The sequence below is a fragment of the Lactuca saligna genome, chromosome 8 (assembly GCF_052625555.1).
Source record: "Lactuca saligna cultivar CGN05327 chromosome 8, ASM5262555v1, whole genome shotgun sequence".
Classification (NCBI taxonomy): Eukaryota; Viridiplantae; Streptophyta; class Magnoliopsida; order Asterales; family Asteraceae; genus Lactuca; species Lactuca saligna.
In genome coordinates, this window is record NC_136424.1 from 41,451,057 (window position 1) to 41,468,622 (window position 17,566).

The following is a 17,566-nucleotide window of genomic DNA, read 5'->3' on the forward strand; positions in this document are numbered from 1 at the left end:
TGTCATTAAAGTGGGGATGGGGTAGGTTGGGGATTGGTATACCCAGCTCCGACCCCATCCCCGACTTTAGCATATAGGGATCCCTGACACCCATTTTTGCGTGGAATACCCGTCCACGATTCGGGCGGGTTAACCGGGTTCCCCATCGGGTCGGGTGAAATTTTCATGCCTATTCTCGGAACAAGCTTGATTAAAAAGGTTTGGGTGGTGAAAAGAGATAATAGGATGTTGATCGGTTGAAATCAGAAAGCAGAAAAGTTAAAGGGATTGCATGGTTCTTGATCGGTTTGTTCGTGATAAGGGGTAAGAAGGATCCGTCAAAGCAGGTAGCTTTAGATTCAGTTCGTTTGACAAATTGAAAGAAAACGGTGGAGCGGGTGGCTTTGTTTTCTTAGTCAGTAGAGATGCCTATTTGAAGAACGGTAATCGGAACAAATGAAGAGATTGGAGAAACAACACGTTGTGAACATTATGGTGGTGGAAGCTCATATCAGATGATTTTGGATCTGGCCGGGGAGAGGTCGTGCATCCGAGAAAAGTGTAGATGGTAATGAACATATCCAACATGATGCCATGTTACATGTTACGTGTGTTGTGAAGAATCAAAGGGGTTGGACGACTTTGGACGTGATCAAGATGGAGGTCGGGTGTCTAGGAAAAGTCGGGATGGTTCGGAAAGACGATGATTCAACACTCTTGTGAACGAGAGGTATGATCAATCCGATTAAGGGGGGGATTGTTGGGTTAATCGGATTTATGAGTGTAGGGGTATTTTGGGAAAAACCTTTTTATTTTATGTATTTGATTTAGATTAGGAAGTTGTCTACTTGCTTAACAAGTATTACGTATTGGTTTAGGTTACTGCTTTCATTAGTATAAATAAGGACATGTATTCCTTAGTTTAGATAAGCAATAAAATCTTTTGTCATAGTTTTTCCTGTTCCTCTTTTGTTTGGGCTTGGCATCAAAGTATTACCAGTTTAATACCTTACAATGCGGAACGAAACTCCTTGCCCCACTTACCTTGCTCCCGAACCCATAACATTGTAAAAATAACCCCGTAATGGGTAATGGGTTTTTGCCCCTATATCGGACCTAGTTTGACCTATGACCGTCTGGACCGCTTTAGAATTGATCGTCTTAGACCTGTCCGGTCGCCTCTCATTAGACCGGTCGTCCGTAAAAAAAAAAAAAAAGGAAATGGGTATATAACGGTGTATATCATATTGTATTAGATGCTTTCATCCTTCTTCTCTTTCGCTTCCCTCTCATATCAGAACCATCAAGGATCATCGGTCTTAATCATAGCACGAATCTCCTTCTTTCACATCTAATTTGGTAAAAATTCTTTCTTTCTGCAATAGCTAGGCGACTGTTATTTTCTGATATGATCACATTTTCTTCTAGATTTCAACATAACTGTTTCTCCTTCTGTGGGTTCTCTCAAGTTTGCAATTTGGATAGAAAAAATAATCTCATTTCGACGCCACCCCTCTTTGATACCTTTTTTTTTTTTTTTTTCGAGTTTTGTAGATCATGTCCCTTATAGGGCTATTGTTTTCTTTAATCGTATGAATTATGTTCTTTTGTCACTCACTCTGCTTAAGTTTTGATTTCATACGAACACATATTCATGCGTAATTGATTTTATTTATATGGAGTCCATTTTCGTCACTGGTTTATAGATTAGGGATGTGGAACCCTAAACCTAATGATTATTACAATGGAACTCATCGAGTTTTTCGACCTCCAAAATTGGCCTTTCAATATTATAGATTAAGAATTTGGAACCCTAAAGAGACTCTTTTTATGTCATTGTTTTGTAGGGAAGAGGGACAAATGCGAAGAAAAATGACCTCTAGAGTCGACTATATAACTGATCTTCCTCAAAGTATCATTGAAACCATACTCACAAAGATGCCATTAAGAGATGCTGTAAGAACAAGTATATTATCCTCTAAATGGAGATACAAATGGGCTACACTTACAAACCTTGTGTTCAATGATAAATGTGCATCAGGGACCCGAGATAGATCACTTGCAAAGTTTATAAGTCGATTTCTTCTACTTCACCATGGCCCTATCAATCGATTTGTTCTATCTACAGCTTATTTACAATCCTCCCCTGATTTAGATCAATGGCTGCTTTTCTTATCAAGAAAAGATGTTAAAGAATTGGTTCTTGAATTAGGTGGCGAGTGGTTTAAAGCACCTACTTGTCTTTTTTCATGTCAAAAGCTGGTTAATTTGGAGCTTTTTAGATGGGCTTTAAACCCTCCATTATCTTTTAAAGGATTCCCATATTTAAAACACCTTAGCTTTCAACAAGTTCTTGTTGGTTCAGAAGCTCTTCAGAATCTTATCACTGGTTGCATTCTTCTTGAAACATTGAATTTATCGTATTATGATAGCTTAGAACTTACAATTTGTTCACCAAATCTAAAGTTTTTAATCTTGGAAGGTGAGATTAAAGACATATTTCTTAAATATGCTCCAAAATTAGTTGCTATAACTGTTTCCATGTATATGACCGATGATTTAGCCCAACATTTCGGTCAAAGTTCAGGTTGTAAGTTTGACAAGTTTCTTGGAAACTTACCTTCTCTTCAAAGACTCATTGGTAGAAGTTATTTTACAGAAGTAAGATGTTGATATAATTATACAACTTCATTTGTTGATTTTATCAACTGTTGAAGCACTTTTCTTTTTTTGTATGTTATTCAGTATATGAGTATAGGTAACAACACCTTTGGAAAAACAGAGATGAAGTATGGTAAGCTTAAGTTCATTGAGCTCTCTCAAGTAAGCTTTGAGCACATGAAAGAATTAAAAGTTGTTCTTCGATTGATTCTAAATTCTCCAAATCTTGAAGAACTTCAAATTGCTGTGAGTTTAAAGAATCTTTATCAATCTTGAAGATGAAAAGCAACCCATTTGTGATTCGACTCTAATTTTATTTTGGATATGATTTTTAGGGTTCATCGAATTCATCATCTGCAAGAGAAGCTCCGGATTTGGATTTTTGGGAGAAGGAATGTGAGTTTGAGTGCAAATTTGAACATTTGAAGATGGTGAAAATGATGGATATGTCTGGAGTTCCACATGAAATTGGATTCATAGGATTTATGCTTGGAAATTCGCCTGTTCTTGAGACTATGAGCATCACCCCAAGTGTGTATATGACTGAGGACAGATTAAAGTTTTTGATTGAGTTAACAAAGTTTAAACGAGCATCATCAGAAGCTGAAATGATATTTGTTCAAGATTAGGGGTGAATCTTGTCCATTTATATGAATTTCTCAATCTCTTATGACTTGTATTTTCATGTAACAGGTTCCAACCTTAGTTCTACTATTTGAAATTTTTTAAGGATGTTACATGTTTTCTCATATCTTTGGTGAGATATTTCCACATCAGCTTTTGTGATGATATAAGTTCACATATAGAAGATTGTTTTCACGTATGGATTTTGGTCTTGAGGAAGAAGCAACGTAGTTGTAGGTTTCATGAGAAGGTTCGGGGTGGAAGTTGCATGTTTGATGTATTGCGTCTCGTTTCATAGGGAAAGGATGAAATGGAATCAGGGCCGATCCATTGATTTTCAATGCCAGGGCGAGATTCTAAATTATGCCTTTATTTAATTAAAAAAAAATAGCAAAAATGAAATAAATTTTATAGTCAAATGAAAACAAGGTTACACAAACAAAAGTATACATAAAATTTATCTAAAACGATGTCTCCTTACATTTTTTGAAACAAAAACATCTATTATTTTATCATAATCAAGACTTCGTAGGAATTAACTTTCAATACTCAATTATTAATCCATTTAATCTTTCTTGAGTCATGGTACTCCGAAGATATGATTTCAATAACTTCAATTTTGAAAAACTTTTTTCCGTGGAACCAACCGTGACCGGTACCGTCAACAAAATCCTATACGCCACCAACACATTGGGAAACATGTCCATTTCCTTTGCAAACTCCATAATTTGAATGACTATCCAAGGAAGTTCACCTTTGTATGCTTCATCCGATAACATTTCCTGCAAAACTTGTAACTCAATAAATAAATCTTTTCCATCAATATCAAGGTCCTCGCAATTTGTCAAACTAGTTTCAAGTTTCTTACAACTTTTTTTTTAATTCATCATCAAATAAGGATTTTAACTTTAAACCATCAAACAAAAATCCAAAAATAGATTCAAAATGTTGCATTTGCTCAAATCTACTTCTCAGTTGATTTAGAGCCATATCTACTATAATAATAAAATAATCAGTTCTAAAATTTTCTTGAGAAGATTGTTGTTTTCTTTCGGTATTTGGAATTTCATCAAATTGTTTTTTTCTACTATAAACACGTTTGATAGGAAATTTTGGTTCAACTCCAATATTTTCTACTATTTCTTTAGCCTCATTAATATTAAAGTCAAACCCATTTTCCCTATATTTTTCAAAATAATTAACTAATCCCTCTAAGTTTTTTATTGCAACATCAAGAATCATATCTTTGGATTGTAATTTTTTACTTACCAAATTAATTCTATATAAAATTTCATGCCATATCACTAAACTTAAAATAAATTCAAAATTAGAAAATTCACCATTTACTAGTGATTCCGCATCTCTACAAACCTTACCATCATCACTCACTTGAGCTAATTTTGTTAATGCTTCTTTTATTTGAAAAAGTTGAGTTTTTATTGCTTTAACAATTTCAATGTGACTTTCCCAACGAGTAGTAGATAATGATTTTAGGGTTAATTCATCAACATGATCAAGTAAAACACTTCATCTATGTGTAGAGCTATAAAAAACATTATATATTGTTTGACACGTACCGAAAAAAGTTTTAGCTTTATGACAAGAATTTGCCATATCACACAAAACTAGGTTTAAACTATGACATCCACAAGGCATATAAAAAGCACTTGAGTTTATATCAAGTAATCTTTTTTGTACACCTTGATGTTTGCCTTTCATATTTGCTCCATTATCATATCCTTATCCTCAGATACAATTTATATCCAAGTCAAGAGATTTTAAAGCATTTTGTAACACATTAAAAAGTCCTAAACCAGATGTATCTTCTACAATTAAAAACTCTAAAAAAAACTCTTTAACTTTTATTGGAACACTTGTAACATCAACACATCTAATAATTAAAGTCATTTGTTCTTTACGACTTGCATCCGGAGTGCAATCTAGAATTATCGAAAAATATTTTGAATTTTTTATTTTTCTAATAATTGCACTTTTTACTTCGGATGCCAATATTTCAATTAATTCATTTTGAATTTTATGACTAAGGTAATGAAAATGACTTTTTTTTTTGAATAAGTTGAAAATGGTGTTTCATTACGGGATCAAACTCAACAATCATTTGAAGTACACCTAAAAACTTACCATTAGATTTCTCATATATTTTTTCATTAGTTCCACGAAAAGCCAAGTTATATTCAACTAAACATTTTACAACAACAATAATTCTTATCAAAACTTCTTTCCAATGTTGAGTATCTTTTTTTATTCTTTCTTGTAACTCTTTATCAATTGTTTCATTTTTCCTTAACCTAAGTCGTGTTTGTGTCCATGTTTTTAAATTAATCATGTGTTCAAAAGTATGTTCATGTTCATTCAATTTTTCACTAAGATGTTTCCAACCATTAATTCTTTCGGTTGCCAAATTACTTCTAGATCGAGCTGTTATAAATAACTTACAACAAAAACAAAACACTTTATCAAGTTCTTTCGAATACACCAACCACTTTCTATCATAAGAGTCACAATTTCTTAATTTACGAACATAAAATTCACAAGAAAAATGTCTACCTAGTGCATCTTTTGGAAAAAAATTGTTATTTTCAATTTCCCTAATAGACCATTTTTCTACAAGCAAATCTTTCAGTTTTAAATCTAACTTATCCCATACTCTTGGATCAAAAATATTAATATCACTAGATTTATCAACAAAATCATTATTTTCAAGATCATTAAAATTTTCAATAGGTTCATTAGAAGTTTCAATTGGACCTTTAGAATTATCAACAAAATCATTAGTTTCAACATCATTAGAATTTTCATCATTATTTTCACTTCTAAAAAAAATACTTATTTAAAGATCCTTGTAATTTATTAGTAAGATCTTGTTCTCTTTGTTTTCTTTTTCTATTTTTAGCACCAGATGGTTGTTTTCTAGGAAACATATTTAAACTTCACAAAAAAAATTAAACGTAAAAAATGTAGTAACAACAAAGAAGGATACAACCTGAAGTTATTTAGCAATCCGTATCCACAACTTGAAGTTATCAATCCGTATCCACAACCTAAACAAAAAAAAGAAATAGTATCCTTTAGATTTTCAGAAATTAATCTAACAGCATATTATTCAAAAATAAAAAACACATAATTTTTTCAACTTCATAATTTACATATCAATATTTAATTTCTGATTATATATAACAAATTATTTGGAATTTAGAAAACCATATCATTATTCAAAAAAAAAATTACAATAGTTTATATAAAAACAATTACAACTTTAGAGTAGTAGAAGAAATAAAAGAAAAGTTTATATAGAAAACCATATCATTATTCAAAAAAAATACAACAGTTTATGTAAAAAAAATACAACAGTTTATATAAAACAACAGTTTATCAGAACAGTTACAAAAAAATAGAAAAAAAGAATTACCTAGAAAATTAATGAAGCTTAGACTGCTTAGTGTAGTTCACGATGAACAAGACTGCAAGTCTGCAACTTCAACTTGATCGAAATTTCCCTTCCCTGGGCAGTAACCTATATAAGAAAACTGAAATTTCATAAATTTTAACCAGTAATCACTGTAAGATTTTTGAAATTTTAAGTAGGTTATGCAAGAAACTTGAAATAATATTTAAAACTTACTGGATTACAGGATTAGGACTTCAAGAGGACAAATTCAATCGATCCCAATTTGGCACCTTTGAATCTTCACTTTAACACAACAGATTTACAGCAATAGATAAACTATTACAACTTTAGAGTAGTAGAGGACTAGAGGTCGATTCAGAAAGAAAGAACATAGGAGAAGGCGAGAAGTTAACGAGAGAAAGGGCGAGAGAAAGGCTGAAAGCTGAAGTGGACTTTCGACTGTGGACGATAGCGAGAGAGGCAGAGCGCGATGACTTATGAGCGATCGTCGAATCGTCGATCGATATAGCCAAGGGTGTAAACTGTAACAGTCCTCTCCATTCGACGCCCGACGCCTCGTGTTCTTCATCTTTGGCGTATCACGTGTGTTTTAGATCGAAGAGACAAAGATGAATTAAAGAATCGATATGCGTCTGTGTTGTGTTGATGGTGCTAATTAGGTTGCCCGTCTCCTGCCCCTTATGTCTTATGTCTTCACATTTTACTGGACTAACCAAAGCCCAATATACAATAACATTATAACATCCTTTAAATTGATACCCCACTACACCTTGCTACCCTGGGCCGTGGCCCAACTCGCTCTGGGTAGGGATGTCAACGGGGGCAAACGGGACGGGGATTGCATCCCCCGTCCCCGCTCCCAAAATTTTCCCGTTACCCCGCCCCCGCCCCCGCCCCCGAATTCCCCTTCTGACCCCCGCCCCCGCCCCCGATTGATTTTGGGCTAACTTATTTGGGCTAAAAGAAGTTATTGTTTGCTAAAAGAAACTATTTTTTGGATAACAAATAACATAATTTTACACAATACAAACAACTTAAAAACATGTTTTTTGTTGAATTTTTGTACGTAAAAATCATTTTATTTTTTATTATATTTATATAATTAATATATGTCAATTTATATAATTTATTAACGGGGCCCTCACAGGGGTTTCGGGATGGGACTACCAACCCCCGCCTCCGCCCCCGAAATCAAAATGGGGGTTAACCTTGCCCCCGACCCTGCCCCCGTCCCCAATTTTTTTTCAACAAATGCCCCCATACGGGACGGGCCCCTATGGGATCGGGGTCCCACGAGACTTTTTGACATCCCTAGTTCTGGGCTTGGGCCGGCACTGTGCAGACTTGCAGTCTTGTTCATCGTGAACTACACTAAGCAGTCTAAGCTTCATTAATTTTCTAGGTAATTCTTTTTTTCTATTTTTTGTAACTGTTTTGATAAACTATTGTTTTATATAAACTGTTGTATTTTTTTATATAAACTATTGTATTTTTTTTTGAATAATGATATGGTTTTCTATATAAACTTTTCTTCTATTTCTTCTACTACTCTAAAGCTGTAATTGTTTTTATATAAACTGTTGTATTTTTTTTTTGAATAATGATATGGTTTTCTGAATTCCAAATAATTTGTTATATATAATCAGAAATTAAATATTGATATGTAAATTATGAAGTTGAAAAAATTATGTGTTTTTTATTTTTAAATAATATGCTGTTAGATTAATTTCTGAAAATCTAAAGGATACTATTTCTTTTTTTGTTTAGGTTGTGGATACGGATTGATAACTTCAAGTTGTGGATACGGATTGCTAAGTAACTTCAGGTTGAATCCTTCTTTGTTGTTACTATATTTTTTACTTTTAATTTTTTTGTGAAGTTTAAATATGTTTCCTAGAAAACAACCATCTGGTGCTAAAAATAGAAAAAGAAAACAAAGAGAACAAGATCTTACTAATAAATTACAAGGATCTTTAAATAAGTATTTTTTTTAGAAGTGAAAATAATGATGAAAATTCTAATGATGTTGAAACTAATGATTTTGTTGATAATTCTAAAGGTCCAATTGAAACTTCTAATGAACCTATTGAAAATTTTAATGATCTTGAAAATAATGATTTTGTTGATAAATCTAGTGATATTAATATTTTTGATCCAAGAATATGTGATAAGTTAGATTTAAAACTGAAAGATTTGCTTGTAGAAAAATGATCTATTAGGGAAATTGAAAATAACAATTTTTTTTCCAAAAGATGCACTAGGTAGACATTTTTCTTGTGCATTTTATGTTCGTAAATTAAGAAATTGTGACTCTTATGATAGAAAGTGGTTGGTGTATTCGAAAGAACTTGATAAATTGTTTTGTTTTTGTTGTAAGTTATTTAAAACAGCTCGATCTAGAAGTAATTTGGCAACCGAAGGAATTAATGATTGGAAACATCTTAGTGAAAAATTGAATGAACATGAACATACTTTTGAACACATGATTAATTTAAAAACATGGACACAAACACGACTTAGGTTAAGGAAAAATGAAACAATTGATAAAGAGTTACAAGAAAGAATAAAAAAAGATACTCAACATTGGAAAGAAGTTTTGATAAGAATTATTGTTGTTGTAAAATGTTTAGCTGAATATAACTTGGCTTTTCGTGGAACTAATGAAAAAATATATGAGAAATCTAATGGTAAGTTTTTAGGTGTATTTCAAATGATTGTTGAGTTTGATCCCGTAATGAAACACCATTTTCAACTTATTCAAAAAAAAAGTCATTTTCATTACCTTAGTCATAAAATTCAAAATGAATTAATTGAAATGTTGGCATCCGAAGTAAAAAGTGCAATTATTATAAAAATAAAAAATTCAAAATATTTTGCGATAACTCTAGATTGCACTCCGGATGCAAGTCGTAAAGAACAAATGACTTTAATTATTAGATGTGTTGATGTTACAAGTGTTCCAATAAAAGTTAAAGAGTTTTTTTTAGAGTTTTTAATTGTAGAAGATACATCTGGTTTAGGACTTTTTAATGTGTTACAAAATGCTTTAAAATCTCTTGACTTGGATATAAATTGTATCTGAGGACAAGGATATGATAATGGAGCAAATATGAAAGGCAAACATCAAGGTGTACAAAAAAGATTACTTGATATAAACTCAAGTGCTTTTTATATGCCTTGTGGATGTCATAGTTTAAACCTAGTTTTGTGTGATATGGCAAATTCTTGTCATAAAGCTGAAACTTTTTTCGGTACGTGTCAAACAATATATAATGTTTTTTCTAGCTCCACACATAGATGGAGTGTTTTACTTGATCATGTTGATGAATTAACCCTAAAATCATTATCTACTACTCGTTGGGAAAGTCACATTGAAATTGTTAAAGCAATAAAAACTCAACTTTTTCAAATAAAAGAAGCATTAACAAAATTAGCTCAAGTGAGTGATGATGGTAAGGTTTGTAGAGATGCGGAATCACTAGTAAATGGTGAATTTTCTAATTTTGAATTTATTTTAAGTTTAGTGATATGGCATGAAATTTTATATAGAATTAATTTGGTAAGTAAAAAATTACAATCCAAAGATATGATTCTTGATGTTGCAATAAAAAACTTAGAGGGATTAGTTAATTATTTTGAAAATATAGGGAAAATGGGTTTGACTTTGATATTAATGAGGCTAAAGAAATAGCAGAAAATATTGGAGTTGAACCAAAATTTCCTATCAAACGTGTTTATAGTAGAAAAAAACAATTTGATGAAATTCCAAATACCGAAAGAGAACAATAATCTTCTCAAGAAAATTTTAGAACTGATTATTTTATTATTATAGTAGATATGGCTCTAAATCAACTGAGAAGTAGATTTGAGCAAATGCAACATTTTGAATCTATTTTTGGATTTTTGTTTGATGGTTTAAAGTTAAAATCCTTATTTGATGATGAATTAAAAAAAAAGTTGTAAGAAACTTGAAACTAGTTTGACAAATGGCGAAGACCTTGATATTGATGGAAAAGATTTATTTATTGAGTTACAAGTTTTGCAGGAAATGTTGTCGGATGAAGCATACAAAGGTGAACTTCCTTGGATAGCCATTCAAATTATGGAGTTTGCAAAGGAAATGGACATGTTTCCTAATGTGTTGGTGGCGTATAGGATTTTGTTGACGGTACCGGTCACGGTTGGTTCCGCGGAAAGAAGTTTTTCAAAACTGAAGTGTAACATCCCGGAATAGGAAGAGTAGAGTTGAAGGACTAAAAATGTAAATTTTAAAGGGCAACTCGGCGAGTCCATGGATGGACTCGGCGAGTAGGGTCGCGACTTTGGTCGCGAGTCAAGTGGCCTACTCGACGAGTCCAAAGATGGACTCGGTGAGTAGGTGCTGTGCGGAGAAAACCCTAAATCCGGGGAATGAGCCCTATTTAAAGAACATTATGTCCCCTCCCCAGCCTCTTTGATCCCCCTTGAAGTCCAGAAACCCTAGAAATCGTGACTGTGAGAGATTGGAGTGCATTTGGAGCTTGGAGAGGTGCTTGTGGAAGAATCTTGAAGGAGAAGAGGCTTGGATCAAAGGGATTTTATTGGATTCAAGTTTTATTGCAGTTGGGGCATTCCTTTGAGGTAATATCTCGTTCTTGGGCTGTGTTCTTCTAGTTTCTTCATTGTTGGGTTGTGTGGGAAGCTTAGATTTGTGGCATCTTGAGTTTAAAGGATAGATCTGAGGTTGCTACCTCAGATATGGAGTGGAGAAGGTCTTAAGAGCATTAAATTCCCTGTTCTTGTGTTGATGATGGAGCTATCTTGTCCCAAACCCCAAACTCTAGAGTAAAAGGGCTAGATCTCTTTGGATTCACGTAAAGTTTACCGCTTTACGTGATGGATGGGTTGTAGGAGGTTAGATCTATGTTTTGGATCAATTGCATGGCCTGGAATACTTCTGTTTGGATTCAGACCGGTACTCGGCGAGTCATAAGGGTGGACTCGATGAGTTGCTTGAAGATAAGCTGGAACTCGACGAGTTGGATGAACAACTCAGCGAGTAGGTTGCAGATAGCCTTAGACTCGACGAGTCTTGTCGAAGAGTCCCAATAATTTCTGGTTGAGTCGAGAATCGGTGAGTCAAGGGATGACTTGGTGATTTGGGTGCGAGTGGACTCAGAGTCGTTGGACTCAGCGAGTCTCGGGGTGACTGGGCGAGTTAGGTCGTGGGTTGAGGGAAGTTCTGAGCTTGGGGACTCAGCAAGTCATCGGGTTGTCTCGGCGTGTAGTGTCAGTTACGGGCTGACTTTGACGTTGTCCAAGGTTGACCAGTTGTCTTCCGGGGGTATTTTGGTAATTAAGGGTATATATTGAGTTGATTGTTTTGGTGTCCAGTGAAGGAGTTCGTGTTAGAGTTCGGAGCAGCGGGATCTTATCCTTTCAGCCGGCAGTTTCGAGGTGAGTTATCCTCACTATATCGATAGGGTCTACGGCACCAAGGCCGACCCTTTACCGGATGGAAATCCGGGTAGTTGTTTGTTATGGTATTGTTTGATATGGGCCGGAAGGTATTATGATATGGGCCGGAAGGCATTCTACGTTATGTGGACCGGAAGGTCATGGCCTGGAAAGGCTTATGTGTGTGAGTAGTATCTTGACTGAGACGTAGGGTGATATATGCTCGTGATCGGCTAGGTCGGTATCTTGGTTAGGGTAAGGATATGTTATGTGATCTGCTTGACCGAATTGTCGACTGCGAACCGTTATATGATTGAATGTTATGTGCACAGGGTTGTTTAGACTGGAGTTTGACCTGATATGCATGGCTGTTCTATGTTCTGTTATGTTATGTATGCTTTTTATGTTATGGGCCGGAAGGCAATATGTTATGGGCCGGAAGGAAATATGTTATGGGCCGGAAGGCAATATGTTATGGGCCGGAAGGCAATATGTTTTGGACCGGAAGGTTGTGGCCTGGAAGGGCGTATATGTGGTTGGTATTTTGGGGGTATCTCACTAAGCTTTCGGGCTTACAGTTATGGTTTAATGTTTTTCAGGTTCTTCAGGATAATATGGCAAGGCAAAGGCGTGATCGTACCGTTCCTCGCGTTTATGTTTTATGAAATGGACCTGGGAATATTCGGATAAATAATGTATTGAAAACCTTTTTGTAATAATGTTATTAAAATGAATTGTTTTGAAAAGTTTAAATTATGTTGAAAATTTTAGTCGTTACAAGTTGGTATCAGAGCCTTGGTTTGAGCGAATTGGAGGAACACTCGTGTGACTCCAATCTCAAATCGAGGAGCGTTTTAAAAAGAGAAAATAAAATGGTTTTCAAATTAAGTAAAAGGAGGACGCGGAGCTACGATCAGCCGAAGCCAGTAAGTAACCCCAAATTACCATTCATGACATTTGTTTTATTGAGCTTTGATAGAACATCATGCTAGTGTTAGGCTAGGGATCTTCAGGACTTCATGTTAATGTTGCCTGTTTTATGATGCCTGCTAGCCTAGGGTTTTCCTCTGTTGAGATTTCCAGTGTTCCTCTAGGAGTGAGGATCGAGCGCTTGCTATGAACATTTGTCGCTAGGGTGTTGTGGTAGTACTTCATACAAATATGGGTAGGTGTGGAAGGTAGTATGGGCCCGTACTACTGAAAGCACAGGACCCATATGCGTATCAGAGAAACCATGACCTCTAGGGTTGGGTGGAGAGTTGGTTCCCGGGAAAGTGGGAAGTGTCTGAGGTTTGGTGGTTTATTTCCAGTATGGTGATTTCGAGGCCTGGTGTGAGTGGATCCGGGTCAGGATCGGGTGCAGGAGAAGGAGTTGTGGACGGGTCAGTACCGCCCGAGGTTATCGGTCAGATGAGTACGCACGAGTTGGATGTGAGGATTCGAGAGATCCTGCATGATGAGGTTGTTGTATTGTTCCGGGCCGAGCTGCTGGAACTGTTTGGGTCGATCAAGACCGCCATGGTGGAGTATTTTGATGAGCGCTATGCGGCTCTCATGGAGACGGCTGACGCGGCGGCTACAGTGGCTGTAGCAGCGGCAGGGGGAGGAGCTAGTAGGGGTTTTCAGTATCGGGACTTCGATAATATGGAGCCTCCCACCTTTGATGGAGTTCGGGATCCGATCGTCGCTATGAGATGGTTATCAGTCGTGGAGGGGTGTTTTCTTCACATGTTCATGCCCTGCTGATCAGAGGGTGAGGTGTGCTCTGAACCTGTTAAGGCTCGGGGCAAAGGATTGGTGGAGATTGACCACGGGGTCATACTCGGACGCGCAGAAGGCTGCGATTTCATGGGATCAGTTCAGAGAGATGTTCAGCACTCATTATGTTCCGCGAATCGAGAGGGAGAGGTTGGCTCAGGAGTTCCTGGAAATGAAGCAGGACACGGAGTCGGTGACGGAAATCACCAGGATGTTTACTGAAAGGGCGATGTTTTGCCCTAAGTTCGCTTCGGAGCAGGCTCAGATGTCCCGATATCTAAGTATGCTAAAGGGGGACATCAGTCATTTTGTGTCCGCGCAGAGGTGCGAGACTTTGTTGGAGTTGCAGGAGGCCGCCAGGCGGCGTGAGTTAGAGATTGAGTTGCAGTTGCGTGAACTGAGGCAAGCTCCAGTTCAATCGCAGTCGGCGACGAAACGGTCTAAGACCGTTGATTCCAGGATGGGAGATCAGGGCAGCCACGTTTGTGGAAAGTGTGGGAGGGGTCACGCCGAAGTTTGTCGGTCCGGTGGTGCATGCCGCAAGTGCGGAAAGGAGAGGCACTATGCGATGGATTGTCGGCAGTCAGTGCCGGTTCGGGATTCGAGGATCTGTTATCATTGTCATCAGGGTGGGCACTTGAGGGTCAACTGCCCACAACTTGTTGCAGGGCCGTTGCAGGCTCCAGCATCGGCCATTTTGAGGATTGCCGGTAGAATTCAGGGTGGAGCGGAGCCCCCAAGGGCTTGGGGTCGTGCTTTTCAGCTTGCAGCGGAGGCGGTTAGAGTAGTGCCGGATGCAGCTACGGGTATGTTTCGTCCTTGTTGTCGTGTTTATTGTGGAGTATCGTTTATCTGCTAGTCTTGATGGATGGTTATGGATTGTGATTCGGGTTCTCGTTTTGGTATCCGTTGTTCCTCGAGGGTTTGGCATGGTTATGGATTGTGATTTGGGTTCTCGTTTTGGTATCCGTTGTTCCCTGAAGGTTTGGTAAGGTTATAGTTTGGTGTTTCGTGCTATCGTTGGTTATCATTCGTGAGGGTGATTAGTGGAGTTATTGCGTTGGTTGAATGTCAGGTAACATCTTCAGTCTGAGGAGTGGTTAGCTGAGGAATGAGTACTTTTGAACGGATTGATCAGTGTGGAAATGTGTTTTGCGAAGGTTGCTAGTGCTAGTGGAAATCAGTCTGCGTGTAAGCGTTGGGTTTTGTGCAAGGTTATTTTGGAAGGTCGGTGTTAGCGGTCGGTGGTTGATAGTCAGTGCCCTAAGTGGGGGAGAATTGGAAATTCTCCGGATGATCAATAGACTTGAGAGGTTGTTTAGCTGTTTGGGTTTCGGCGGTATTCCTTTCAGTCGAGAGCAGGCTGGTATAGGTAAGTAGCAGGCGTACGGGGTGGATTACAAACCTATGGCAGTGATTGTGTAGAACCTAGGATCAGGTTGGGTTCGAGTATGTATGATAGAGATAGAGTTCGGAACCCCCTGAGGGGCTAGAACAGTATGCAGGGGAGGATTCCCCGGAGGGATAACTCGGATTGATGAATGCTAGTTGAGCGGTCAGATAGACTGAAGGCCGGAAGGCGGTCCAGCCAGACGGAAAGCCCTGGAGGGCGGCCCTGATTGGCTGAGGATTTTGAGAGTGGTCCAGCTTGACTGGAGACCTGGTGAGGTGGCCCATTCATGTTGAAGACTCCGTCGGTATTAATGGATCGGTGCGAAGTAATGAATTGAGTAGGCTACGATGTGTTGGCATCAGAAGGTCTGGCCCTGGGTATTGACCTTGATTGGTGGTGATGGTGCATGGACTCGAGAGTCCTTGCGAGCAGTTTCAGGGCATATGTGTTGCATGGATAGCGGTTATGCTATAAGGGGGCGGTACAGCGTTGGGTGAGCACCGTGGCTCTTGTCATGTTGACGAGGCGGTCAAGTGGTTTTCCTTGGTAAGGAAAGAGGGAGGAATGTAATTCCGAAGTGGAGTGCAAATTCACGGAAGTGAAAGCGGCAGTGTAGAGTTATGATCGGAGTCGTTCGACGGTGGTCACTGAGCAACATGATTGCGGTGGCGGTATGGAATGACATCATGAGGGGATGTCTGCTGGGGTCGTAGAAGGGAATTCCAGGGCTGTAAAGACAAGAGGCTCGTAAAGGATGTAGATATGGAGTTTTGGATTTCCAGCTTGATTTCGGTAAAGGATTTGTGCATCAGTGGTTCATCCTGAGGGATGTTTTGAGGGTCGTCAGAGTGATGGGTTTCCTAACCCGGGGGTGCTAGAGCTAGTTCAGCATGTGCATTCGATTGCAAGAAGAGAACTCATGGGAGTTGCTCTGAAGAGTGTGTCTTTCTGTCAGCATGGGATGGATAGAGTTGGACTCGGATCGGGGATTCGGGTGGTGCATAGTTATTTATAGCTCATATGGGTCAAGTAATGGTTGTGATTTGGAGCTGTGATGCATCATGGGTGGTACTTAGTTGTTGTGTGTAGCTATCAGAGGGTAAATCCGGTGCCCGGTTTGAGATGTTGGTCAGGACACCTCAAGGAAGGAGAAAGTGAGTTCGAGTTTCGAGGGGTACACCTTGAAGGACCTGGTCCGTTTAAGGCCAGGTGGCGTGTTGTGGGAGTATTTTTGGAAATGAGTTGCCGTAGGCTTCGAGGACGAAGCCTAATTTAAGTGGGGGAGAATTGTAACATCCCGAAATAGCAAGAGTAGAATTGAAGGACTAAAAATGTAAATTTTGAAGGGCAACTCGGCGAGTCCATGGATGGACTCGGCGAGTAGGGTCGCGACTTTGGTTGCGAGTCAAGTGGCCTACTCGGCGAGTCCAAAGATGGACTCAGCGAGTAGGTGCTGTGCGGAGAAAACCCTAAATCCGGAGAATGAGCCTTATTTAAAGAACATTATGTCCCCTCCCCAGCCTCTTTGATCCCCCTTGAAGTCCAGAAACCCTAGAAATCGTGATTGTGAGAGATTGGAGTGCATTTGGAGCTTGGAGAAGTGCTTGTGGAAGAATCTTGAAGGAGAAGAGGCTTGGATCAAATGGATTTGCTTGGATTCGAGTTTTATTGCAGTTGGGGCATTCCTTTGAGGTAATATCTCGTTCTTGGGCTGTGTTCTTCTAGTTTCTTCATTGTTGGGTTGTGTGGGAAACTTAGATTTGTGGTATCTTGAGTTTAAAGGATATATTTGAGGTTGCTACCTCAGATCTGGAGTGGAGAAGGTCTTAAGAGCATTAAAGTCCCTGTTCTTGTGTTGATGATGGAGCTATCTTGTCCCAAACGCCAAACTCTAGAGTAAAAGGGTTAGATCTCTTTGGATTCACGTAAAGTTTGCCACTTTACGTGATGGATGGGTTGTAGGAGGCTAGATCTATGTTTTGGATCAATTGCATGGCCTGGAATACTTCTGTTTGGATTCAGTCCGGTTGTACTCGGTGAGTCACAAGGGTGGACTCGACGAGTTGCTTGAAGATAAGTTGGAACTCAACGAGTTGGATGAGCAACTCGGCGAGTAGGTTGAAGATAGCCATAGACTCGGCGAGTCTGTTCTTGGACTCGACAAGTCTTGTCGAAGAGTCCCAATAATTTCTGGTTGAGTCGAGAATCGGTGAGTCAAGGGATGACTCGGTGAGTTGGGTGCTAGTGGACTCAGAGTCGTTGGACTCGACGAGTTAGGTCGCGGG

The 17,566-nt window shown here is 38.2% G+C and overlaps 1 protein-coding gene across 1 annotated transcript; it reads left to right on the forward strand.

Annotated features, from left to right (window-relative positions):
* Positions 1–1,226: 1,226 nt before the first annotated feature.
* Positions 1,227–3,389, forward strand: LOC145009058 (F-box/FBD/LRR-repeat protein At1g13570-like). The gene is made up of 4 exons (XM_078967718.1): positions 1,227–1,338; positions 1,827–2,640; positions 2,725–2,886; positions 2,976–3,389. Exons 2-4 carry the CDS (start codon positions 1,840–1,842, stop codon positions 3,267–3,269), a joined length of 1,257 nt encoding a protein of 418 aa, XP_078823844.1. The 5' UTR covers positions 1,227–1,338; positions 1,827–1,839; the 3' UTR covers positions 3,270–3,389.
* The last annotated feature ends 14,177 nt before the right edge of the window (positions 3,390–17,566 follow it).

Coding starts and splice junctions, on each gene's coding strand:
- LOC145009058 (XM_078967718.1), top strand. CDS start 1,840: ATGCGAAGAAAAATGACCTCTAGAGTCGACTATATAACTGATCTTCCT. Junction 2,641..2,724: donor GTAGAAGTTATTTTACAGAA/GTAAGATGTTGA, acceptor TATGTTATTCAG/TATATGAGTATAGGTAACAA. Junction 2,887..2,975: donor TTGAAGAACTTCAAATTGCT/GTGAGTTTAAAG, acceptor TATGATTTTTAG/GGTTCATCGAATTCATCATC.